Genomic DNA, 27,409 nt, shown 5'->3' on the forward strand with positions numbered 1-27,409 from the left:
AAAAATACAAAAATTACCTGGGTGTGATGGCACATGCCTATAGTCCCAGCTACTTGGGAGGCTGAGGCAGGAGAAACACTTGAACCTGGGAGGTGGAGGTTGCAGTAAGCCAAGACTGAGCCATTGTACTCCAGCCTGGGCGACAGAGCGAGGCTCCGTGTCAAAAAAAAAAAAAAAAAAAAAAAAGAAAAGAAAGTAGAGAAATGAGAGAACCTGGCTGGGAGATCAGGAGACATGTCAAAGGGGAAGAGGTCAATACAGTGATAAGAACCTTCAAGGAGCAAAGGTTTTATGCGGGGTAGAAGAGAAGTGGTCTGGAAGCTGCAGGGGAATCAAGAGGGACGCAACCACATGACTTCTGGTCTTTTCAGCTCACAAATTCTGACATATGCAGGTAGGGATAGACCCTTCCACTGTGGGTCTAAAATCTGGCCCTAGCCTTTGAGGGCACCACACTCTTGGTAGGACAAAAAAAAAGTTTCTTCTTTTGGATTGACTACATTTGCCCCCTGAGGTTCCCTATTGAAAAGCTGCATCTCTGCTATATCTCTGTCTTAAGGCAACTTACAAATTCACAGAAAAGCTGAAAATATCCAGGCATGCAGCCTACACTATTGAATAAGTGAGTTTCTGGAGAACGCCCTCTGCATGAAGCTCAAAAGGGGTTTGGCAAAAATAATCTGAAGTGAGCCTGAGCTGGCACTCTGATTGCCTGGGGGGAATCCGGGTCCCATCACTTAGCAAGGGACCTTCGGTAAGTCCTTTAACTTCTTTGTGCCTCAGTTTCCTCGTCTGTCAAATGGAGAAGTTAGACGACCTATGAATACTTTTCACCATGTTGGCCAGGCTGGTCTCAAACTGGGAGGAGGATTTCTGGGAAAACTTTTGCTTTGCTTTCTTGATAGGGAGCAAAGAGAGATTGGTGTCCATATTCCCCCTTCTTCCTGCCTTGGATACAGAAGTGATGTTTGCAGCTGTGGCAATCATATTATAATCACGGGGCAAACGCCACTGCTCTAAGGTATGGAGAAGAAAGGCAGAAGGAGCCTGGGTCCCTTGGTGGGGGGTGCGTGGTGCAGCTGAACAACAGCAGGTGATCATCCACCTTTGCTCTTGTTATGTAAGAAAAGTAACTATCAATTTGCATAACTACATTATTTGGGGTTTATGGTTAGTGATTGCTGGACACGATTTCTAAGCTTAGAGTGCCTCCTATTTAAAGGAGACTCCTAGGAAAGCACAGCACACGCTAGATCCAGGTCATCCACTTTTCTTAAGTGATCTTCAGAGATCAAAAGCTAAAGACCCCAGCACGAACCCCATTTTTCCATTCCAAATAGAATGTAAAGGGTGGCACCGATTAGGAATGGCAGGAGAACAACGTCAAGGTATGCAGGAGGGCACCGTGGGAGGTGCTCAGCAAAGGGGAGATGCCACCCTCAGAGCTGAAAAGTGAGCAGATACGACCACTTCCCCAAGCCTGGCCCCCAGCCCAAGCTCTGCTGAGGAGGAGCCCTCTGACAAAGTAAAGGAACGCTGTTTTGGTCAAGAGCCACTGAACCTGGCTATTTAATCGCTCACTCATAAAAATCACAGAGCCAGTTCTGAATTACGGCGGTGGTGGTGAAGAATGCAAGTTTAAGATTGCTATGGCTCTTTTATGCCAATCCACCACATCGATCCAAAAGCTTTTTAAACAGCCTTAAACGAACTGAACGGTTGAATTTAGTGAGCACCTCCGTTTCCCTTCTCTCCCCGTCACCCAGCTCCCCGCCCTAAGGATAGGGGAGAGGTTGGAAAAATGAGCCTTGAAATTGCAGTCTCATAAAAGCAAAACTGAGAAAAGATACAACAGTGATGGAGAAAGCCAGACGATCATTAAAAAACAAAACAGGAGTCTCTCCTAGGCCGCGCCTACACGGGCTCGCCGCGCTCGCACGTCACCACCAACACCCCACCCCCTGCCCTCCGCATGGGAGGGGCAAGAACGCGATCAGTTCGCAGCTTCCAGGCAGGTGATGAGAGGAGCTAGTCCCGCGGTCCTCCGCTAGCTGGCGGCGGGGGTCGGCCAGGTGCCCGGACCCTCCGAGGGCCCCACCCCCGCGCGCCCCAGGGATCGGGACCGCTACCCGAGCCTCACCTGTGCGCCCGGGCCCCGGGGCCCTGCTCCCGGGCGGTGGCGCGGGCCTGGCTCCCGTCGCAGCTCCGACCGCCCTCACCGCCCCCGCCGCCCCCGCCCGGGAAGTGGCGAGCCGGTCCGGCTTGCCCCGCCCGCCTTCCGGCCAGCACTCACGCTCCACATCGTGCAGCTTGGCTCGCTCCTCCTCCAGCTTGCCCTTGAGGCTCTCGGCCTCGCTCTTCAGCGACGCCAGCGTCTCATTCTCGTGCAGCCCCTCGGTTGCCATCTTCGCGCGGGGAAGCGGCGGAGAGGGAAGCGGAGAGCGGGGATGCGCTGAGCTGCGGCGGGCGCCGCTCCAGCAGCCGTCCCCGGCCCCGAGCACCGCCCCGCGGCCCCGCCCTCCGCGATGACGCCAGCAGCTGCAGGCCCGGCTGCTGCGCCTGAGCCCCAAGACCCCCGCACCTGGGCGCGCGCTCTGGCGCAGTGCCCGGTGCGATGTTCGCGTCAGCCTCTCTCCTCCGGGAGAGGCAGGGAGTGTGACGCCCATTTTACCACCGGGCAAACTGAGGCTTAAGGATGCTGGGTGATTTGCCCGAGGACGCCACAGAGGGAAGGGCCAAGCCGGGATTCCAAGTCGGGACTCCCCGCTTCTGGGGAGACCGGTGAGGCCCCCGCGACACGGCCCTCCCATCCCCAAGCCTCTCGTGCAGATCTCCGCTCTGTGGGACTTGATTGCGGGCTGCGGGCCCGTGGCTCCTGCAGGCAGAGAGAGGACGGGAGAGGAGACGGCTACGAGGCTTGGCCGCAGGTAGCTACGGTGCTCCCCCAGCAAGGAACCGGAAACCCTCTTCGTTTGTTGATCTAAATATACAAAAATAAAACTAGTTGCTGGGTTCTGAGACGGAGTCTCTGCGGTATTAGGAGGCCCACCCTTATTTTCTCTTTTCTTCACGCAGGAATCAGGTCCCTGGCCTGGGGGCGGCAAAAGGAGATGGCGGTGGGTCGGTGGGCGCGCAGGCTCAGACCTGGGGCTTCTGAGCCCACGCCCAGGCATCTCGGACCCCTCACTTCTGAGGCCACCTCCTGCCCTTTAGAATGAAGAGCTGGCACAGTTCTGCCAGGATGCATGTTTAGTGACTTCTGTCAGACTGAAGCATCCCCTCGCCGCAAGCGCCTGAAGTGTGAGAGGCACTGTTCTAAGTGCTTTAATTCGCACTTGTTTAATCCTCACAGGAGTCAACTTGAATGGGCACACTTATTCCCAGTTTACAGAAGAGGAAACTGAGGCACAGAAAGACTGAGTAATTGCTCGGGGGCATGCTCCAAGAAAGAGGGAGAGACAGGATTTGGACCCAGACAGGCTGGCTCCCTAGTGCTCTGGACTTTGGTGTGGATGATCCAACTCAAGCCTTCTCCTTTTTCCCTCCTCTGTGATCTTGCATGCGTTTGTGCAGAGAATGAGAAGGCAGATCAAAGTTACCGATGCTGCGAGAACATCGCCAAGCAGAATCTTGGTTGCTGTCCCCACCTCTCTGTACCTGCTCCCTCTCAGAGAAGCCAGCCTCCACTTGCTGTCCCGGGCCTTCTCTATCTGAGAAAAGTTGAAGGTACTCCATATTAATCTGTACATAGTTGTTTTGCAGGTTAGAGTCTGGGATCCTCCGTTTCCTTATCTGGAAAAGCTTCTTCATAGGATCTGCTTCATAGGATTGTTATGAGAATTAAGTAAGATGGTGTGGGCTGGGCGCGGTGGTTCACACCTGTAATCCCAACACTTCGGGAGGCCAAGGTGGGTGAATCACCTGAGGTCAGGAGTTCGAAACCACCCTGGCCAACATGGTGAAACCTTCTCTCTACTAAAAATACAAAAATTAGCCGGGCGTGGTGGTGCGTGCCTGTAACCTCAGCTACTCAGGAGGCTGAGGCACGAGAATCGCTTGAACCCTGGAGTCAGAGGTTGCAGTGAGCCGAGATCGTGCCACTGCACTCCAGCCTGGGCAACAGAGCAAGACTCAAAAAAACACAAAAACAAAAACAAAAAAAGGTAAGATAGTGTGGGTGAAGACTTTAGCAGACTTCTCCGTACATAGCAGATGCTTATTCGCTGCTAGTTCTCTTTTCCGTTCCCATCCATATAATAATAGGTTTACTTGTCGTTGTTCCTTAGTATTTAGATATTTAGCATAGTACTTGCATATGGTAGGTGCTCAGTTAATGCTAGTTTATTAAATGGATGTATAAAACAATATATAAAATATATAAATCTGTATAAACTATGTTAAAAATATAAACATATAACAAACATGTTTATAAATGAATATATAAATACAATTATTAGGTATAAGATAAGAATATATAAAAGCAAAAATATTACACCTGTTTGAGAGTTTGTAGAGCAAAAGGTTAAGAGCACAGGCTATATCTAGATCTGACTGCCTGGGGGCAAATCCTGGCTCTGCTCTGTGGGCTGAGGGATTTACTTGTCGGTGCCTCAGGCTCCTCATCTGTAAATGGGGGACAACACCTCCTTCAGACTCTGTATGGCATTCGGAGAGAGCAGTGCGTGGCACACAGTATGCATCTGTTATTATTACTGAGGCTGCCTGATACGCTTGAGCAGTTCACATGAGGTAATTTAAATGAGACACTGGGTCATGGGGGATACTTCTCACAAGGGCCATCTCAGGGGGCCCAGGCAAGGCAGCCTCATCTCATCATCTCCTTAGGCTGGCTCTGTTTGGACCGTTGCAGGATGTGTGTGTGTGGTTCAGGGTCCTCCTGGCTGTGAAGACCTGAGGCACGTGGTACTTCTCACTGGTGTGTGCCCTCTTCTGGGGGTTCTTTGTGTAAAATAAACCTCGAACAGCCTCCAACCTGGAGAGTCAACTATCTAGAGATGAGGCCATCAAACTTTTTTTTTGGTTTAAAGTTTGTTTTATCAGAGGCTAGGATTGCAGCCCCTGCTTTTTTTTTTTTTTTATTATTATTATTCTTATACTTTAGGTTTTATGGTACATGTGCGCAATGTGCAGGTAAGTTACATATGTATACATGTGCCATGCTGGTGCGCTGCACCCACTAACTTGTCATCTAGCATTAGGTATATCTCCCAATGCTATCCCTCCCCATTCCCCCGTTAGGCAGTTTTCCAAGTACTTTCTTGTATTTTGGTGTTAACTCCCACTGAGGAAGCCGGATATCAGAAAAGTTGAGGTCAGCTACATTCCACAGTGGTTCAGATAAAGGGTCACTCCTATTCACAAAAAGGGCCCAATGGGGACTGTGTCTACATAATCCCAAACAGTTGGATGAAAGGCCAGCTGTCAGTCACTGGATGTCTCCTCAGCTGAATGATGCTGTTTGAATATTTGGGAACCCCGAAGTAGAGAGTAGAGATTGTATTAAAGTAATTGTGGTTTTTGCCATTGCTTTCAATTGAAAGCAATGAGAATTGTCATGAGAATTAAGTAAGATTGTATGGGCCGGGCGCCGTGCTTCACACCTGTAATCCCAACACTGTGGGAGGCCAAGGTGGGTGTATCACCTGAGGTCAGGAGTTCGAAACCGGTCTGGCCAACATGGTGAAACCCTCTCTCTACTAAAAATACAAAAATTAGCTGGGCATAGTGGTTCGTGCCTGTAACCTCAGCTACTCAGGAGGCTGAGGCACGAGAATCGCTTGAACCCTGGAGTCAGAGGTTGCAGTGAGCCGAGATCATGCCACTGCTTCAATTGAAAGCAATGGCAAAAACCGCAATTACTTTTGCACCAAGCTAATAGTAGCGCTAGCTGGCAACTATTCCCTAGAAGAGTATCTCCAGGCATGGCCTCTGTGCTAGGGAGAACCTGTGTGCCACAGAGGACTCAAAATCTGGGATTCTTGGGCTTATTCTACCTGCAGAGGAAGTTCTTTAAAAAGCAGAAGAGTTAGATTAATAAATAATGGGGGGGGGTAAGGCCCCCAGAAAGCAGGTTTATTTTTAAGAACTAAATGTCCTCAGTTCTACAATTTGCAGAGCTAAGTTAGAATGTAGACTGTAGAAATATACTACAGGTAGAAGCTCATTACACCTAGGCTGAAGACATATCCAAATTGCTATGCTGTATCAAAGCCTTTTTATGCCACCCTGGGCTGTTTACTTGCTATTTGCTTTAAGGGAATAATTTTTAATGTAATCACGGTCAGGGGTTACAATGGAATCAGGAGGATAAAAAGTGCCTTTTCTTTTTCAGTTGGATAAAATGTAAAAGTCATCTTTACTCTCTTTGATTGTATTATGGATTTTGTTGTTGTTTTAAATATGCGGGGATTTCCTACTGGGCTTTTCAGGAGGAGTGCTTTACCACTTTTCACCAACTGGGGGCTCTGTTCAGCTGCGCTATTGAGCGCAGCTTTGCAAATTCTCAGATAGGACTAATTCTTAGGGCTTCAGTGATGCTGTGGGCATTTCTGCTGCAAGATCTGAAGCCTGTGCACAGCCACCTCTGGTGAGGACTTGATTTTTGTGTACTTCGAAAAATTCCAGGATTTGTATTCCGTTCCTAGTCTTTGTTGAAGGCTTAGGCCCAAGGAGTACTTCTGGGCTGAATTTTGCTCACTACTGAGGCCCTGTAAGATTCCATCTTCATTAGAGCTGGACCTACACACCACTGGGACTGGTCCTTGGAAAGATGCTCCCAGACTGTTTATTTTCCACCTTCTCTTTTAGCTTGATTGCCTGCCAAGCAGACTTGTAGAAGTCAGAAGAAAAAAGTATTAGCCCTAAGAAATAATAGAAGCTAAAACATTCATTGAGTACTTTCCTTGCTGGGTACTGTTTAAAATAAGTTATCAAATGAAATCATTTGATCCTCATAAAACTCTTATGATGTAGGTGCTATTAGTATTCCTATTTGCAGATGGGAAAACAGGCTTCAGGAAGAGAGGTGAGAACCTCCTTGCACACCAATAACTGGGAACATAAATAGCATTTGGACCCAGGCAGTCAGACACCAGAGTCCACACCCTGAACCTCTGTACTATACTGCCTCGCCAAGCCCAGGCATACTGAAAAGTGTGTGTTATATAAACTGATTCTATGGCATCTCATCTGTCACAGGACCCTCGCTTGACTGTTTTAAGACAGATAACTGAATTTTTTTAAGTGGCACTTACAATTTCTGCACATGTTGAACAGTAGCTGAGTTGTTGAGACTTCTTGAAAACTGGTCTCAGAGCTCGTTGTTTGAAACATTTGTCACATGAGCCAAATACATTAACGAGAAACGTCTGATCACACATCTTTTACCCAAGATGAAGCTGAAAAAAAGTGAAAAGAAGGGAGGGGGTGTGAGAAAAGCCAATGGTTTTAACTTTCTAAAATCTCTTCTTGCTTGTACCATGGTAGCTCTTCAGACATCTACATGTGGGATAGAGTATATGCAGTTAATTTATAACCTTTCAGCTATTACAACATGCTGGGTCAATACAACTCATTTATTTAATCAGTGAGAAAGCATCAGACAATAGGTTTTCTGAACTTAACACGTCTAACCGGTTTTTTGGCAGCTGGCAGACAGAGTCAGGATTGATCCTTGCAGCACAATATCAATTCTGTGGGGTTTCACAATGGAAAATGTTGTTGTAATGGATGCTATAATTTAAAACTTTTAAAAACATTCCTCCCCTCAGGGTGAACTTTTAAAGATAAGGGTCAGCAAATGATGGAGCCTGACCCCAACCAAAGCCAGGGGGCTGAGTAAGTGTGATGTGGGTTCCGTGCAAGGCAAGCACTCACTTATTAAACATTTGACAGCCAAAGACCCAGGGTCCCTGCCTGTTCACAAGGAAGTCAACAGACAGGCCCAGGCCGCTGCAGGGAGGCAGCACAAGCATCTAGTGGTTATAGGGACAGACTCTGGCTGCCTGGTCCCGGCCCACCACTGAGGCTAGTTACCTGACCTCTCTGAAGCCTGGTTTTGCTAATCTGTCAAGTGAAGATCTTAAAATCTACCCTTCTGGGGTTGTCAAGAGAATGATAAGAGTCAGTGCATAAAGCACTTAGCTCAAGGTCAGTAATACAGGGAGTGTGCCAGCGAGGTCATGCTGCCCTGAGTGGCAGCAATAGCGGGAACAGTGGCTGCCTTGGGAAGCAGGGACATGGGTAGGGGCAGGGTGAGGCTGGGGATGCCAAAGAAAGCATAAGAGGAGCCTATGGCAACGGTTCAGACAAGACGCGAGGAAGTCATGGACTAAAGGTGAGAAAGTAACTTTTATCTGAGGAATGCAAGCCCTTTTAAATTATCAGGCCCAGAGAATCATGAAAATGAGACAGCAATAATGTTCCAGTCCCCACTTTGAGCTGTGTATTCATCTTTTTATTATTATTATTATTTTGAGAAGTATCTCTCTGTCTCCCAGGCTGGAGTGCAGTGGCACAGTCTTGGCTCACTGCAACCTCGTTCTCCCAGGTTTAAGCGATTTTCCTGCCTCAGCCTCCCATACTTGGGATTACAGGCATAAGCCACCATGCCAGGCTAACTTTTGTATTTTTAGTAGAGACAGGGTTTCACCATGTTGGCCAGGCTGGTCTCAAACTCCTGACCTCAAGTTATCCACCCACCTCGGCCTCCCAAAGTGCTGGGATTACAGACATGAGCCACCACACCTGGCCTCATCTCTTGAAACTGCTTGCTATTGGCACAAGTAGCTAAAAAATAACCTAATAATGCCACACTGGACACTATAACCCACACCCTGTAGTGTAACAATGTATAGCCAATCACTAATCAATGTTATTTCTGTAAACTAATGAGAATTCCTAACAACTTTGTATCAGCCCACTCCCGGTCCCTCTTTTTTGCCTTTTTTAAAAAACTGCTTGTAACAAAGGCCAAACAGAGATAATGTCCAAGGTTACCTGGGTCTGGGCCTTCCAGGAATCTGTCCTCACTTTGGCTCAAGTAAACTCCTTAAATCTTGGTTTGTGCTACAGCCTCTTCCTTTTAGGCCCACAAAGCAATGTAGTGGGATGGACTTGGACCATGCTTAGGAAAGAGAGAAGGAGCTGGATTTGGCATGTGGGGTTGAGGAGAGGGAGATGTGGGTGCTGTGGCCTAGATTTCTTTGGGAGACCGAGGGGTTGTGTTGCCATTGCTGGAGATGAGGACAAAGCGGTTAAGGGGGAAGGGAGCAGCCAGTGTGGCCCTGTCAATTTGGTAGGTGTTCCAGAGTGAGCCCCGTCAAGATTCAAAGAAATGACCCCCTGAACATAAAGATAATTGGGGGCGCTGGTCTGAACATTTCAACAGAGTCAAATCTGAGGGGGATGCATTTATGGGGGAGGTGACAGTTGGGGACATTTCTGATGAGGAATGTCTGCCATGTGGAGCCCACCCTGGGGCTGGAGAGATAATGGGGGCTCATGAGTTGGGCTGAGCTCCTACAGCAAAGGGGCAGTCAGCACAGTTCCAGAGACCTCTGGGCAACAAAGGCGTACAGGGCATCCCTTAGGGACAACAGCTCGCAAGGAAACCAGCTACCAACTGCCACAGAGTGCTCAGCCCTCGCCTTTCCCTGGGAGGGAGGCAGGACATCTGTGTTACAGCGGAGGAAAAGCAGGGGGATTAAACAAGTTCAAGGTCAGCGGCAGAGCTCAGTCTGTAAGTAGCATGAATACACACTGAATTTCCAAGCTAGCATGGTCAAGCTGCATGGTTTTGTCACAAAAGGTGAGTTAACAAAAAAGGGCCTGCCCTCCAGAGCCTGGCCCATGGTGGGGCTTGTTAACTGTTGCATCCCACTCCCTGCCCTGTAAAGGCAGCCAGTAACAAGGTCGGGCTGAGCACTCCCAGTAATAGCATTAGGACGGTGAGCCACAGGCCGTTAAGCAAGGGAGCAGTGTCATCCACGTGGATTATTCCAGCATTTGTGCTTCCAGAAGTAGGTCAGAGAGAGAGAGAGAAGAGATGGCAGGAAAACAAACTAGGTTAAGAGATTGCTATGTTCTAGAGAAGAGGAAATGAGCTGCGGACAGAGGAGCAGCTACGGGAATGGAAGACGAGAGGAACCCATGGCACCAAGTGGAGGAGGAATAAAAGGATGGCTGGGAGGCACAGGAGAGAAAGACAAGTTGAAAAGATAGCCGATATTCCATATCTAGATAGAGCCAATGTTTTTCTTCTCAAACTGAATTTTGAATTTTTTCAAATTATAAAAGATGCTGATAATGTTCATTATAAATAACTGGAAACAGAGGGCCAGGCGTGGTGGCTCATGCCTGTAATCCCAGCACTTTGGGAGGCCGAAGCGGGTGGATCACTTGAGGCCAGGAGTTTGAGACCAGCCTGGCCAACATAAGAAAACCCCATCTCTACTAAAAATACAAAAATTAGCCTGGCGTTGTGGTGTGCACCTGTAATCCCAGCTACTCGGGAGGCTGAGGCAGGACAATCACTTGAAGCCGGGAAGCAGATGTTGCAGTAAGCTGAGATCACGCCACTGCACTCCAGCCTGGGCGACAGAGTGAGACTCCATCTCAAAGAAAATAAAAATTTTTTTTAAAAAATAAATAAATAACTGGAAACAGAAGGACACAAAAAGGGGAAAGTAATCGCCCACATGTCCTACACCAACAAATAACTGACCTGTTGGCATTTTATGTTTTCCTCTAGTATCTTTATAAGTATATATGTGTGTACTTTTTAAAAAAATGGAATTATATGCCATATACTACTTTATATAATAGCATTTTCATCTTCACGTCTTTGCATATTCCTGGAAAACACCATTTTTTAACGGAGACTCCAATTTTTGAGTCATATGGGCCTTAAGTCATATCACATAGCTAGCATTTTAGACCTCACTGGTTAAACATGGGCCAGCTACAAACTAAAGTATTTTTAAACTGTAAATGTTATACATATGCATGGTAGAAAGTTTGGGGGAAAAAAAGATATAAGGAAGAAGATAATCACCTATAATCCCACCACTCAGAGAAACTTCTTTTTACATTTTGGTATAGCAAGAATAGATTTGAGACCACTGAGGTCATACTGTTCATGTATACTGATTACATTTCTATATCTTGATGTTTTTCACTTAGTATTTATATCAGCTAAATGTAATTTTAGTACTTTGTTGTACTTATTGTTAATATCCTTTTTATGAGAGAATTTTTCACAGCCAGAGCCAATGTTTCGATGAGCATTTTGACAAGAAAGACAAAAATGCCCCATTTAACAAATTTTGACATGAAGTTGCTCTGCAGTAGTTCATAGAACTTCTCAAACCTTCCCCTAATAACCTTATGCCAAGCACAAACTTTCTTTGATATGTTTTACCTAAATATATGACTTAAAAAATTACCACAGAAATACGTGTTTATTTTAAAAAGAACCAATACCAAAGATGAGAAAGTAAAACTTGAATCCCCCATCACATGCCCTGCATTTTCACTGCCCTTAGTTTGTTGTTTATTCTTCCAGACTTTTCTGGTACAAACACATAGATACAGCTTTGGTAGTCATGCAAACAGGGCTACTTGCTTTCTTCATCTAACTTATTCTGTTAACACTTATAGATCTACCTTGTTTGGTAATAGGTTCAGCATTATTCTATACTGTGGAGTGTCATAATTTATTAAACCAACTTCCTGTGTTTGGATAGATAGGGTATATCCAGTTTTTACTTTTAAAATACTGCCTCATTAACTCAATTAAAAATGGACAAAAGGACCTTCATACATTGCTGGTGGGAAGGTAAAGTGGGGTAGCCATTTTCCAATGGTGCAGCTGTGGAAAACGGTTTGGCAGTTATTCAAAACGTTAAATATACAGCTGTTACCATATGATCCCGCAATCCTACTTCTAGATATATACCTAGGATACTTGAAAATGTATGTTCACTGGCCAGGCATGGTGGCTCACGCCTGTAATCCCAGTACTTTGGAAGGCCCAGGCGGGCAGATCACCTGAGGTCAGCCTGGACAACATGGTGAAACCCCATATCTACTATACAAAAATTAGCCAGGCGTGGTGGCAGGCACCTGTGATCCCAGCTACTTGGGAGGCTGAGACATGAGAATTGCTTGAACTTGGGGGATGGAGGTTGCAGTGAGCCGAGATCGCGCCACTGAAATCCAGCCTGGGCAATGCAGTGAGACTCCGTCTGAGAACAAAAAAAAAGAAAATATATGTTCACATAAAAATGTACATACTAATTTTCATGGCAGCATTATTAGCCAAAAGTGAAAGCAACCCAAGTGTCCACCAACTGACAAATGAAAAACAAAATGTCTATCCCTCCAGTAGGCTGCTATTCAGCAATAAAAAAGAATGACGTTCTGACACATGCTACAACGTGGTCAAACCTTAAAAACGCTATCCTATGACAGAAGCCAGACACAAAAGGCCACATATTGTATGATTTATTTATGTGAAGTGTACAGGATCAGCAAATCCATAGACACAGGAAGCAGATGAGTAGTTGCAAGGTAGAGGGTAGAGAGAATAAGGGGGAAGGAGGGAGCTGAGAGTGGCTGCTTAAGGGGTATGGGATTTCTTTTTCGGAGTGATGAAAATACTCTGGAGTTAGTGGCAATGGTTGCAAATCCTTGTAAACTAAAAAAACACTGAAATATGTTTTAAAATGATGGGTTTTAAAACATGAAACAAAACGTGGACATCATAGCTCAATAATTTTTTTTTTTTTTTAGACAGAGTCTCGCTCTGTTGTCCAGGTTGGAGTGCAGTGGCGCAATCTCAGCTCACTGCAAGCTCCGCCTCCCACGTTCACGCCATTCTCCTGCCTCAGCCTCCCAAATAGCTGGGAATAGAGGCGCCCGCCACCTCACCCGGCTAATTTCTTGTATTTTTAGTAGAGATGGGGTTTCACCGTGTTAACCAGGATGGTCTTGATCTCCTGAGCTCGTGATCCACCTGCCTCAGCCTCCCAAAGTGCTGGAATTATAGGCCTGAGCCACTGTGCCCAGCCCAAAGATTATTTTTAAAGTGGACAAAAGGCTTGTGTAGTCACTTCACAAATGAGGATACTTATATGGTCAATAAACATATAAAAAGGTGCTCATTATCATTAGTCATCAAAGAAATACAAAGTAAAACTACGATGTGCTACAACTACTTACCCATCAGAAAACCTAAAAAGCCTGACAACACAAAGTGTGGGCAAGGATGCAGAGACTGGAATTGCCTTTCTCTGCTAGTGGGAGTATAAGTCGGTATAACCACTGTAGAAAACTGGTTGGTAGGAGCTACTAAAGTAAAACAGATATATTCTATGACCAAGCAATTCTACTCCTGCATACATACACCACAGAAAATAATGCTTATTTCCTTAAAATACAAAAACAAAAACAAAACAAAAAAACATAAATGTCATAGCAGCTATTCATAGAAGGCCTAAACTTGAAAGACCCAAATGTTCACCAGTCATAGACTAAACTGTGAAGTGAGCATAGAATAAAAAATAACTGATACACACAACAATGTGGATGTATCTCAGACTTACAACTAAAAACCTCTTTCTAACCCCATAAGCTGTACTCAGAGGCTTATGTTGTCATGTGTCACCTGGATCAAATTTTAAAACTGACTTAGTGATTTTAAGTATGCTTAATCTCTTTCCTGATGCCAATATTAATGTAAAAAACACTTTACTATTTCAAAATAAATTCATGTGTATTGTAGAAAAATTAGATTCTACAGATTAACAACAACAAAACCCCTCACCCATGCTCCCACCGCACAGAAAGACCTGCTAACACTGTGGCCTGTACTCATCTGGATGCTTTTCTGAGCATTTCAAAAGCTGGAGTATTTTAACCGAATGTCAGCATGCACATACCTTCCAGAGTCAGCACTGGGAGCCACAGAGCAGACGGTGAGAGGTGAGGACCAGCGCGCAGCTTGAGGTGTGAAGCACGTCTCCCACTGGCTAATCTCCTTATCTTCTCAGAGTGCTGCTCAGCTTGCTTCCTTCCTCTACAGCACTTCCGTGCTCCCTGCTGGGCACGCACTGCCATCTGCATCCCTCACTCACCCCTGGAACCTTCTGCCCAGCCCCGCTGTGGAGGGAGACCTGGGCAGGTTTGACCTCTGTGTCTGTGCCCACTCACTGAGCAGCCCTCACATTCACCTGGGCCGCATGTTCTTAACATTTCTCTATTTTGGTCTCCTTGCCACTGTCAGCTTTGTAGAGCTGATCAAGACTGTGGGGTGAGTGCCTCCCTTTCCCCATTTTTCCACACATAAACTCCTCAGCCTCCACAGGTCTCCCTATCCCCAAACATGACCTACTTTTTCCCATGGTTGACTCCCCACCACACACACACAGTCCTCCAACGGGACTTTGCTCCTTCAGTTCTCTCCCACCTCATCAGCAGTAGGATGAAGGCAGGGATGAGGAGGATGTGGCACCTGCCCTCTGGGGCTCACAGGCCTACAGAGGAAATGGGCAGCATTTCTGGCTTCCAGCCCAGGGTAAGTGCTATAAAACAGGCATAAATCCTGAGTTATGGAAGCCGAAAACCAACAGTGATGGCTCCTCATGGTGTTGGGAAGGTCTAGAAAGGGCATGGAAGCCGCAGCTCAGGATCAGAAACCCTGCCAATTCTCTGCCAAGTAGCCCCTCATTCTGACACAGTGTGGAAGTGCCCTGGAGACACAGCCTAAGCCAGCACTTATGACATATTTACTTCTTCTCTAAACATTTTAATATACTTTAAATGAGATATTATGAATCTATAAAGATTCTAGCATCTTTCAGTATGACTGTAAAGAAAGGCATAAAACTTGTGCACTTAAGAGACATGTCATCTCCTCGCAATGAAAGAATCTGACCCAATTCATTTGGTAATTAATTTTATTGATTAAAGTATTACAAAGTTCTACTTTTCATTTTTTCATGTACAATGTCTTAAAATGAACTAAACTTAATCACTTATAATATGAAAAGACATTATTATGTATTAGCAGGGTGATATTGCTTCATAATCATGTATTATTCCTACCTCTAAGACACCAGTCTGTATTATAGAATCATAGCTGTCACCTGTGACTGTCAGAAACAGAAGGTGCAATTGGGATTCTTAGGTTGGTAACAGAACAGCACTGGATCCACAGGCCAGAGACTAGGAGTGCTTATCAAATGAGGTTTTAGGCTCTGAAAGGAAGGAATGAGAAGGTGTGCCAGGACAAGGAATAGCCAGTTCCCATAAAACTTGGGAAACATAGATTTCTCAAAAGGAGGGTCCGACACAATTTTTTAGTTACTTTTTGAGAAAATTTAAAAATAAATACATTGAAATGCTGATTAGAGAGCAAAAGTAATTTAGGTTGCTTTTTCAATCTGAGTATTTTTTTAAAAAAGTTATTGTATGAAAGGTATTAAAAAATAAAAAAATTATGGTGAATATGTTGGCAGGTAAGATTTGAAGAAAAGTTCTTTCAGAGAAGATAAATGGCATGGCAATTAAGCTTTAATAATATATTAGTTTTAAATAGATATACATATAAAAATACTTCATATGATTCATCTCAGATTGAACACTCTCTTAAAAATTAAAAGGGTCAGCCGGGTGCGGTGGCACACGCCTGTAGTCCTAGCACTTTGGGAGGCTGAGGTGGGTGGATCACGAGGTCAAAAGATCGAGGCCATCCTGGCCAACATGGTGAAACCTGTCTCCACTAAAAATACAAAAATTAGCTGGGCGTGATGGTGGGTGCCTGTAGTCCCAGCTACTCAGGAGGCTGAGGCAGGAGAATTGCTTGAACCCAGGAAGCAGAGGTTGCAATAAGCCGAGATCATGCCACTGCACTCCAGCCTGGCGATAGAGCAAGACTCCGGAGTCTCAAAAAAAAAAAAAAAAAATTTAGAAGGGTCTAAAATAAACATTTTTAAATGCAGGGCATTTTCAGTAAAAAGAGTTCATGAAAACCTTCCGTCCCCAGCAGGCATGGGGCAAGAGAGCTTTTGGCAGGCCATGGTGGCCAAATGGGATTTTTTCCTGGAAGACTTGGCACTAGAATCCACTTGCAGCTTTGTAAATGTACTCAGGTTTCACATGAACCTTAGAAAACTTGGAAGCCACTGTGTGCCCAGATCTCACTCCCTCCTGGTAGAGCCCTGCCACAAGACAGAACAGATCAAGAGGCACGTGGAAGAAAATATGAGCCCTCCAGGAATTTCAGTGAAAACCAGCTGAGATTTGAGAGCGAGACATGGCTTTTCCAAATACAGCTGGTGTGTGTGAATTCTTACAAAATTACAGCAGCAGCACTGTCACTGTGAGTGACAAATGATGTGGTCCATTTGAGAAAAGTCTATTTTCTTCCTTAAATCACATTCCAATTTCCATTGCCAATTAATAAAACACATCCCTCATATTGAACCTTCACTTAGCTTTTGAAGAAAAAGTGCATTGACTTTTTCTCCTGCTATAACCTATTCAGAAAGCCTAGCTTGAAACTGCTGGGGATCTGAATCATTTCCAGAGCATGTGGAGAGGGGGTAAAAGGAAATGTGACTTGAAAGAGATATTTGGTATCCAACATCAGCTGTGATGAATCCTCCCGGCTATTTAGGAGAGCCTGAAATTAGAATCAGAGGAAAAATGAGTAAGGAAACTAACATGTTCTGCTTTACTGCTACCTGAAAGTCAAGGCAAAACACAGCTATCTCTAGTGGAGAGCTCCTTGCACCATCACATGAAATGACATACATGAGAACTTTTTAATAACAGCACAATTCCAAAGTCTATCCAGGGCTTCCACATCAGCTCTCATGAACAATTAACTTGCCCTGTTTCACTTCAGAAGTTAATTTCCCATGGGATGAGCTGACCATAAATCTGTCTTCTATTCTAATCTATTCTCATGGCATAATTCTAAGGTCAAACATGAGTAGATTGCAAGTATTACATTTTTATTGAACCCATCTTTCTTCTTCATTCATGGGTTTGCAACCTTTTTGGTCTCAGGACCGCTTTATACTAAAACATGACTGAGGCCCCAAAAGCTTTTGTGTATATGGGTATAACTATAGGTATTTGCCATATTAGTAATTAAAATGATTTATTAATTCATTAAAATAAGCTCAATACATGTTAAACGTAAGTTTCCAAAACAAAATTTAGTGAGAAGTGGTATTTTCAATTTTTGCAAATCTCTTTCATGTCTGACTTAATATATTATCATATATAACCATATATTATATATGCCATGTTTTAATATATATGCTATATTATCATATATACGATATATCATATATATCTGCTTCTGCATTCAATTTGTTGTGATATGTTATTTTGGTTGAAGTACACGAAGAAAATCCACAGATAACTATTGAGAAAATCCACAGATACCTATTTAGAAAATCCACAGGTACATATTTAGAAAAAGGAAGAGTTTGCAGACCCTCTTGAAAGTGTCTCAAGGACTCCCAGGGATCCTTGAGCCGAACTTGGAGAACTGCTGCCCTAGAGTTCCTTAGGGGAGAAACTTTAGGGATTATATAAGAAAAAATGGTTATACAAATGATTATAAAAGAAAAATGGTCTCTGTTTCCATTCAGCCTCTGCCCACTTGCACAGTATTCAACGATCAGTAAGAAATAAGATATATTGACAGAATACAGCATGGGAAACATGATTTTGGTGTTTTCATTCCCTTCCCACCTGGACTAAGGTGGATTCTGAAAATTTCACAGGAAAATTTCCTGCTTACCTTTGAGCTGGGTGCCTTTCATTTGTATATGTGGGTAAATGTACTTTAATCCTGGATTTCTATAATGTTAATTAAGTATCAACATCTTATACCATAGTTAGTAAAATTAAAAGGCACATCCTTAAGAATCTCACCTGTACTTTGCGAACAAAGGATGGAGTCACTCTCTTCTCAAAGTCATCTATAGGTGTATATGAATTAAGGATCTTTATGATCTGCAAACAGTACATAACATGGTGTTAGACCATGCAAAATAATAACTCTGTTCATAAAATAATGGTTCTGGTTATTGAGAACCATTGGGAAGCACAGGTGGTTCTTTTAGCCTATAATTTGGTTCAGGAACTGTATGTTACCTATTTCCAAGAAAAGAAAACAAGGGGAGAAAAGTGCCATAGGGAGCAAAGGCAAATCAGATAATCAAAAAACAGTAAGAGGAGCCCCCTTCTAGCCTCCCCACCTCCCACATGCCCACCCCTCCACATACACATTTGTGAGTTTAATGGGCAGGGAATGAATGCATCATAGACATTTGTGTATATGTGTGTGTGTCATTATTATTATTATTATTTTTGAGATAGGGTCTCCCTTTATTGCCCAGGCTGGGCTGCAGTGGCATGATCATGGCTCACTGCAGCCTCGAACCCCCGGACTCATGCGATCCTCCTGCCTCAGCCTCCCAAGTAGCTGGGACCAAAGGTGTGTACCATCACACCCAGCTTTTTTTTTTTTTTTTTTTTGGTAGAGCGTCTTGTTATGTTGCCCAGACTAGTCTCAAACTCCTGGGCTCAGGCAGTCCTCCCACCTTGGCCTCTCAAAGTGCTGGATTACAGCTGTGAGCCACCTCGCCCAGCCCATTTCTATGTTTTTAAGACCTAGTGTTAGTATTTAATAAATATTAGATAAAACGGTGGGCCATGGGTGATAGGTATGCTCCCGGGAGTACACACAGAATCAGGGTGCCCACAGCTGGCTAAACCAAGAAAGGCAATGCCCACTGCACTGATGTGTCAGGGAAGAGCCAGGGAGACACTAGGCAAGCCCGGTCACCTGCACAGCAGACAGTGAGGTGCAGCGTTCGTAGATCTCCTTGGCATCACTCTCTGTGGTCTTCTTGACCTGAAGCAACCAGGCTGCCTGAGAGAGGGGCTCCAAAGTTTCCTTTGCTAAGCTGTTCTGCAAGTTCTTATCTTTAAGCCATTCTTCTAAGTAGCTGATATTGCACCTGGAGGGAAAGGCAGAAGAACAGAGAATACTTTAGGGAAGGGTGCCAGATAACCCTGTGTGTCCTGAGAGGGTACCAGAGTTCGCTGAGATCCTTAAGACCACAGGTCAGCAGTTACTCATCTGCAAAATGAGGGAGTTGGACCGATAATCAGCTCTCCCAATCCAGAGTTCTAAGACTCATGGTGGTCTAGGCTGAGGGGCCAGAACAGCTACAGACTTTGGGGAAAATCTGAGCAAAGAACAGTGATTGCAATCACTTACAAAATACAATTTTGAAAACTGATTAAAGGAAAGAAACAGTGATATCTGAAGAGAAGACTTCCATAAGTATAAAAAACTGTTTTCTTTTGAATTGGCAGAAATCTTTCAACTAGTGAAGGCTTTCTTTGAGTCGACTGCAGTTTTTATTCTTATTTCTGTCACTAATTGCCACATGGGTTTATGAGTTAAGAGGCATGGGTTTTAGTCCTGCCAATCCACTGTGTGAGCCTGGGAAGTTAATCGACCTCTCTGGGCACAATGAGAGTGTTGAGAACCCTCAAACATTGCTAGTGGGAAAGTAAAATGGTACAGCTCTTGGGGAAGACAGTTTGGTGGTTTCTCAAAATTGAATACAGACTTACCATATGACACAGCAATTCCACTCCTAGATATGTACTCAAGAGAAGTGAAAGCATGTCCAAACAAAACTCTGTACACAAATGTTCACAGCAGCATTATTCATAATAGCCCAAAAGTGAAAACAACCCAAAATATCCATCAACTGATGAATGAATGAACAAACTGTGGCATTATCCATACAATGGGATATTATTCAGCAATAAAAAGGAATGAGGTGCTGATATTTGCTACATGGATGAACCTCCCAAACATTACGTAAGTGAAAGAAGCCATCCACAAAATATAACATTTTATGATTCCATTTATTTTTAAATGTTCAGAATAGGCAAAATCTGTAGAGAAAGAAAACATATTAATGGTTTCCTAGGCTGGGCAGGGTAGGGAGTTGGGGTGGGGGATGAGAGTGGCTGCTAATGAGTATAAGGTTTCATTTTGGAGGGATGAAAATGTTCTAAAATTACATTATAGTGATAGTTGCACAACTATGTAAATATATCAAAAACAATGGAACTATACACATTATTTACTCATTTATTTATTTTTGAGATGGAGTCTCCCTCTATCACCCAGGCAGGATTACAGTGACCCGATCTCAGCTCACTGCAACTTCCACCTCTCAGGTTCAAGTGATTCTCCTGCCTTAGCCTCCTGAGTAGCTGGGATTACAGGTGCCTGCCACTACGCCCGGCTAATTTTTGTATTTTTAGTAGAGCCAGGGTTTCACCATGTTGGCCAGGCTGGTCTTGAACTCCTGGCCTCAAGCGATCTGCCTGCCTCAGCCTCCCAAAGCGCTGGGATTACAGGTGTGAGTAACTGTGCCTGGCCTGAACTATATACTTTAAACAGGTGAACTGTATGGTATATAAATTACATACCAATGAAACTGCTAAAAAAAATTGAGTGTTGAATAAAGTGATCTCTAAAGTCAGTTCCAGCTCTGGGCCAGGCATGGTGGCTCACGCCTATAATCCCAGCACTTTGGGAGACTGAGGCAGGCTGATCACTTGAGGTCAGGAGTTCGAGACCAGCCTGGCCAACATGGCAAAACCCTGTCTCCACTAAAAATACAAAAAAATTAGCTGGGTATGGTGGCAGACACCTATAATCCCAGCTACTTGGGAGGCTGAGACAGGAGAATCACTTGAACCTGGGAGGCGGAGGTTGCAGTGAGCTGAGATTGCACCACTGTAGTTCAGCCTGGGTGATAGAGTGAGACTTTCACAAAATAAAGTCAGTCAGTCCCAGCTGTGACCTTAAGGATTAGCAATGCCCCATGTAGGTCTTCTCCCTGGCTGTAACATTTGGACAGTGATGCTGAATTAATGTTATTCCATAGGATAGTGAGTGTGAGATAATATATCTTGGGTTGGTTCTCACTATACCCCATTTTTGCATTGCTACTTTTGTCCCACTCGTTTGAGTTCTTATTACTTTTGCTTAGTTTTTGTTGTTGTTGTTGTTTGTTTGTTTGTTTGAGACAGAGTCTCACTCTGTCGCCCAGGCTGGAGAGTAGTGGTGCGATCTCAGCTCACTGCAACCTCCACGTCCTGGGTTCAAGAGATTCTCCTGCTTCAGCCTCCCGAGTAGCTGGGACTACAGGCGCCTGCCACCACGCCCGGCTAATTTTTGTATTTTTAGTAGAGAAGGGGTTTCACCATATTGGCCAGGCTGGTCTTGAACTCCTGACCTTGTGATCTGCCCACCTCAGCCTCCCAAAGTGCTGGGATTACAGGTGTGAGCCACCACGCCTGGCCTACTTTTAGTTTTTTGTTTTTGTTTTTGTTTTGAGACGGAGTCTCGCTCTGTCACCCAGGCTAGAGTGCAGTGGCATGATCTTGGTTCACTGCAAGCTCTGCCTCCCGGGTTGATGCCATTCTCCTGCCTCAGCCTCCCGAGTAGCTGGGACTACAGGAGCCCGCCACCACACCGGGCTAATTTTTTTGTATTTTTAGTAGAGACAGGGTTTCACCGTGTTAGCCAGGATGGTCTTGATCTCCTGACCTCGTGATCCGCCCACCTCGGCCTCCCAAAGTGCTAGGATTACAGGCGTGAGCCACCGCGCGCAGCCCTACTTTTAGTTTTTATTACAGGTTTCTAATGGGGCTCCCATCTCAGCCCTTCTAATTCACCCTATTCAAATACTGCCACAGTCCTTTCTAAAATCTCAATTTTGAGCACATTAATTCTCCCACTCAAAGATGTGTGGTGGGTTTCCAGTTCCTGGTGAGACGGAGTAACCACACTCCATCTTGTCTGTCCCACTGAACACAGCTATAAAGCCTGGATGGAATGCACTGGGCAGCTATTTGAGGACTTGGAAAAGTAAATAGTAGTAGGTGTATTGGGGAAGATGACCAGAATTTGAATCCTTCCAAGTCAAAAATGAGATCATCACTTTTCCCCTCTGCTATTCACTGGCCTCTACTTGCCACAGTTTTAAACTCAGAGGTGGGCATCAATGCCAACAAAGACCTGCAGGGGAGCTCTCTGGTTCTAGCTCAAGGAGCTGAAAAGGGGCCTCCTAATGCTCAATGCCCTACCTCTTCCCTTTCCTTTTTCTCTGTTCTCTCATGCTCAAGTTCCAATCCCATGTCGACAGCAGTGGTGGTGAAGGAGGCCAGGAGGAACCCAAAACTCGAAGAGAAGGGAAACTTCCTTTCCAATTGGAGGATCTGTGGTTCAAGGTTCTCTCTTTGCCCTCACCATCTGGCTCCAGATAGGGACGTCTGCAGTAAGTACACTGCAGAGCAAGTTAAGGAACGCTCCAGTTTTCTAGCTGAAGCACCAAAAAGGGGGCAGAAAGTAATAGGAATGCCACAGAAAGGGAGGAGCCTGGGAAAGTTGGGAAACGCAATTTGTTAAAGTTCTTTATTAACTCCTGGGTTTATCCCTGAGCCCATGCATGAATCTGACCCTAAACAGCATATACAGAATTTGAGAACTGAACTATGAAACATACCATTACTCAAGTTCCAAGCTGGCCACCGTTTTTCACACATATGAAACGGACCCAAAGCGCACCACAAAACCCTTACACATGGAAATGACATGAGAACCACAAAGCATAGAGGGTGGTCAGAACTTGCAGTCTGGACCCAAGTGCATTGTCCACCTGATGAAAATACTGACGTTCTCCATATGATTTAAAGACTTAGAGTCTTGGCTAGGGATGGTGGCTCACACCTGTAATCCCAGCACTTTGGGAGGCTGAGGCGAGTGGATCACTTGGGATCAGGAGTTCGAGACCAGCTTGGCCAACATGGTGAAAACCCGTCTCTACTAAAAATACAAAAATTAGCCAGGTATGGTAGTGGGCGCTTGTAATCCCAGCTACTCGGGAGGCTGAGGCACGAGAATCGCTTGAACCCAGGCAGAGGTTGCAGTGAGCCAAGATTGTGCTGCTGCACTCAAGCCTGGGTAACTAAAATAATAATAATAATAATAATAAAACATAAAAAAACTAAAAGATGAAGACCTAGAGTCTCATAATACAGTATTTAAAAATATCCAATATACAATTCAAAATTGGCATATGAAGAACCAGAAAGATCTCAACTCACATTAAACAAAACAACTAATAGAAGTCAACACTGAGATGACACAGATATTCAAATTATCTGACCAAGACTTTAAAGAAGTCATCATAAAAATGCTCTAAAAAGTAAAGCCAAACTCTCTTGTAATTAATCAAAAGATATAAAGTCTCAGAAAAGAAACAGAAGATATAAAGAAAAACCAAATGGAAATTTTAGAATTGAAAAATACAATAATAGAAATAAAAGAACTCACTGAATGGGCTTACTAGCAGAATAGAGATGACAGAGGAGAGTCAGTGAACTTGAAAGGATTAACAGAGATTATCCAATCTGAACAGCACAGAAGAAAAGAACTAAGAAAAAGGAGCAGATTTTTATGGACCTGTGGGACAATAATGAAAAGTCTTTAACAGTTGGTTCACTGAAGTTCTGGAAAGAGAAGACAAAGAGTATGATGCAGACAAAATATCTAAAAAAATAGTGGCTGAAAATGTACCAAATTTGGTGAATGGCCAGATTCAAGAAGCTCAGGAAATTCCAAACAGGCTGAACCCAAAGAAATCCATACCCAGACACATCACAAACTGTGGAAAACTAAAGACAAAGACAAAAAAAATCTTAAAAGCAATCAGAGAAAAATTATGCATTATTTATGGGGAATAATTCAAATGACTATGGATTTCTTATCTGAAACCACAGTAGCTAGAAAAAAAGTAAAACATTTTTAAAGTGGTGAAAGAAAACAACTGTCAATCCAGAATTCTACATCCCACAAACATACCCTTTAGGAATAAAGGTAAAGTGAAGACATTTTCAACTGAAAGAAAACTAAGAATTTATTGCCAGTGAAACTGCTCTAAAAGGAATACTAAAATACTTTCTTCAGGCAGAAGGAAAATTATATCAAAATGAGACTTGGAAAAAAATGAGACTTGGAACATTAGGAATGAAGAAACAACAGAAATGGTAAATACCTGGTTGAGTATAATAGACTATTCTTCTCTTATTGAGTTCTTTAAAATATGTTTGATGGTTGAAAACTAAAATTACAATATTGTATGGTACAGTTTTTGATGTATGTAGATCTAATATATAAGACACTGCAACATAAAGTAGGGAGGCTAAAGGGGCCTACATGATGGTAAGATTTCTACATTCCACTTGATGTGGTAAGATATTGATTCTAAATAGACTGTGAAAAGTTAAGTATATATACTGGAATCCCTAGAGCAACAACAACAAAAAAGATCAAAGGGATAATACTAAAAAAAAAATAATAATTTAGAAAGGGATACTAAAAAATTTCAAATAACCCAAAAGAAGCAGATTAAGAAAATGGAGAAATGAAAACCAGAAGCAACAAGCAGAAATAAAATGGTAATCCTAAATATAAATATTATATTACATTAAAATAATCTAAACGTCCCTGTTCAGAAGCATAGATTCCAGCCTGAGCAACATAGTGAGACTCTGTTTCTACAAAAATGGCATATGCCTGTAGTACCAGCTACTTGTGGGGCTGAGGAGGGAGGATTGCTTGAGCACATGGTGAAATGATGGAAAACTGAAGGCAGGATATGAACAGCCCCTTTGAATGGAGCACACCAGGAATGATGGAAAAATTGGTTAGAAAGAGAGTGGAATGCTAGGGTGAGAAATGCATGGTTTATTTTTGTTGTTTGTTTGCTTGTTTTGAGATGGAGTCTCACTCTGTGGATGAGTGCAGTGGTGCAACTTCCACCTCCCAGGCTTAAGCGATCCTCCCACCTCAGCCTCTCAAGTAGCTGGACCCACAGGCGAGTGCCACCATATCTGACCACCATACCAGGAGATCAAGGTTGCAGTGAGCCATGATCATGTCACTGGACTCCAGCCTGAGGGACAGAGTGAGACCCTGACTCCAAAAACAAAACAAAGAAGCAGCAGCATAGATTGTCAGGTTGGATTAAAAAAAAAGTAGATACAAACATCTGCTGCCTACAAGAAATTCACTTCAAATATGATATAGGTAGGTTAAAAGTAAAAGGATAGGCAAAGATATATACTAAGGAAACACTAATCAAAAGAAATTTGTAGTGGTTATATTAATTTCAGACAAAGTAGACTTTGGGGCAGGCAGAGAAAATTACCAGAGAGGCCGGGCGCAGTGGCTCATGTCTGTAAATGTCTGTAATCCCAACACTTTGGGAGGCCGAGGCGGGCGGATCATGAGGTCAAGAGATTGAGACCGTCTTGGCTAACGTGATGAAACCCCGTCTCTACCAAAAATACAAAAATTAGCTGGGCGTGGTGGCATGCGCCTGTAGTCCCAGCACTTGGGAGGCTGAGGCAGGAGAATCGCTTGAACCCGGGAGGTGGAGGTTGCAGTGAGCCGAGATGACGCCACTACACTCCAACCTGGGTGACAGAGTCAGACTCTGTCTCAAAAAAAAAAGAAAGAAAGAAAAGAAAAAGAAAAAGAAAATTACCAGAGAGGGATAAAGAAGGACACTACATAATGATAAGAGAATACATTCACCAAGAAGACATAACAATTCTTAATGTGTATGTACCAAACAAGAGAGCTTTAACATACATGAAGCAAAAACTGACAGATTGAGAAAAGAAATAGACAAATTCACAATTACAGTTGGAAACTTCAACACTCCTTATAGTAATTAATAGAACTAGTAGAATATCATCAACAAACTAAGTCTAATTGATGTTTATAGAACCTTCCAGCCAACAGGAGTAGACTACATATTCTTTTCAGCTGCATGCATAATGTTCACAAAAACATATCATATTCTTGGTCATAAAATCAAATCTTCACAAATGTTAAAAGGGTTTAAATAATAAAAAATATGTTCTTTTTTTTTTTTTGAGATGGAGTCTCGTTCTGTCATCCAGGCTGGAATGCAGTGGCACGATCTTGGCTCATTGCAACCTCCACCTACCGGGTTCAAGCAATTCTCCTGCCTCAGCCCCCCGAGTAGCTGGGATTATAGGCACACACCACCACACCTGGCTAATTTTTTTTTTTTTTTTTTTTTTTTTGTATTTTTAGTAGAGACGGGGTTTCACTATGTTGGCCAGACTGGTCTCGAACTCCTGACCTCGTGATCCGCCTGCCTTGGCCTCCCAAAGTGCTGGGATTACAGGCGTAAGCCACCATGCCCGGCCTTAAAGTATGTTCTTTTTTAAAAAACATAAAAATATTTAGAGATTTTTATTTTTAAAGTAAAACTGGGAAAGTCCCAGGCAAGGTGGAACGGTAAGTCCATACAGGTTCCATTTCAGTATCAAAATCTACAGTATATTTCAACCTGTATGCACACCGAGATTTTTTTCTAATTGTGGTAAAAAGCGTATAACATAAAATTTGCCATCTTAACCACTGTTATAGTACAGTAGTGTTAACTATATGTATATTGTTATACAGTAGATCTATACAACTCTTTCATCTCATAAAACCAAAACTCTATACTCATTGAACAGCAACTTCCTTTTCTCACTCCCCAAATCCCCTAACCACCATTCTACTTTCTGTTCCTAAGAGTTTTACTGAAAAAGTATGTTCTATGGCCATAATGGAATTAAACCAAAAATCAAAAACAAAGATAACAAGAGAGTCTCCAAACACTTAGAAGCTAACATACTTCTAAATAATCCATGGGTCAAACAGTAAGCCTCAAGGAAAATTAGAAAATATTTAGGACTGAACAAAAATGGAAAGAAAACATCAAAATTTGTAGGATGGAGCTAAAATAGTGCTAAGAGAAAAATGTATAGCATTAAATGCTTAGAAAAAAATAAAGTTCTCAAAGTCAATAATCAAAGCTTCTAACCTTTAGAAACTAGAAAAAGAGGAGCAAAATAAATCCAAACTAAGCAGAAGCAATGAAATGACAAAGACAATATCAGAAATCAATTAAATTAAAAACAAAAAAATTCTGGGTGCGGTGGCTCATGGCAGTTATCCCAACTACTCAGGAGGCTGAGGTGGGAGAATCACTTGAGGGCAGGAGTTCAAGACCAGCCTGAGCAATATAGAGACACTGCGTCTCTAAAAATTAGCCAGGTGTGGTGGCACATGCCTGTAGTCTCAGCTACTTTGGAGGCTGAGGCTGGAGGATTGTGTGAGCCCAGGAGTTTGAGACCAGCCTGAGAAATATGGTGAGACCATCCCCATCTCAAAAAAAAAAAA

At 43.6% G+C, this 27,409-nt stretch overlaps 2 protein-coding genes and 1 long non-coding RNA gene across 6 annotated transcripts in view; 1 reads left to right on the top strand and 2 right to left on the bottom strand.

The window, feature by feature from the left end:
* Positions 1 to 2,434, bottom strand: part of GNB5 (G protein subunit beta 5) — a 58,284-nt gene extending 55,850 nt beyond the window's left edge. The window contains exon 1 of one of the 2 annotated variants that reach the window (XM_009249833.4): positions 2,141 to 2,232. Coding sequence is in view for 1 of the 2 variants with exons in the window: in NM_001131488.1 (NP_001124960.1) it covers positions 2,294 to 2,405 (112 nt within the window). In the remaining variant the exon portion in view is untranslated. 2 annotated transcript variants of the gene reach the window in all.
* A 357-nt stretch (positions 2,435 to 2,791) lies between these two features.
* Positions 2,792 to 27,409, top strand: part of LOC112129051 (uncharacterized) — a 29,536-nt gene continuing 4,918 nt past the window's right edge. Inside the window, exons 1-2 of the long non-coding RNA XR_002911461.3 lie at positions 2,792 to 2,927; positions 3,574 to 3,726. This is a non-coding gene — a long non-coding RNA (uncharacterized LOC112129051). The remainder of the gene's footprint in view (positions 2,928 to 3,573; positions 3,727 to 27,409) is intronic.
* The window catches only part of MYO5C (myosin VC), a 105,080-nt gene continuing 92,635 nt past the window's right edge, over positions 14,965 to 27,409 (bottom strand). For 2 of the 3 annotated variants that reach the window (XM_054531489.1, XM_054531490.1), the window contains 3 exons: positions 18,890 to 19,064; positions 17,974 to 18,054; positions 14,968 to 16,705 (listed from right to left, as the gene is read on the bottom strand). In XM_054531489.1, the coding sequence (XP_054387464.1) occupies positions 16,553 to 16,705; positions 17,974 to 18,054; positions 18,890 to 19,064 (409 nt within the window). In that variant the 3' untranslated portion in view covers positions 14,968 to 16,552. Of the gene's footprint in view, positions 16,706 to 17,973; positions 18,055 to 18,889; positions 19,065 to 27,409 lie in introns of all 3 variants that reach the window. The other variant, XM_024232524.2, reaches the window with a different exon arrangement.

Source organism: Pongo abelii, chromosome 16, assembly GCF_028885655.2.
Source record: "Pongo abelii isolate AG06213 chromosome 16, NHGRI_mPonAbe1-v2.0_pri, whole genome shotgun sequence".
Lineage (NCBI taxonomy): Eukaryota > Metazoa > Chordata > Mammalia > Primates > Hominidae > Pongo > Pongo abelii.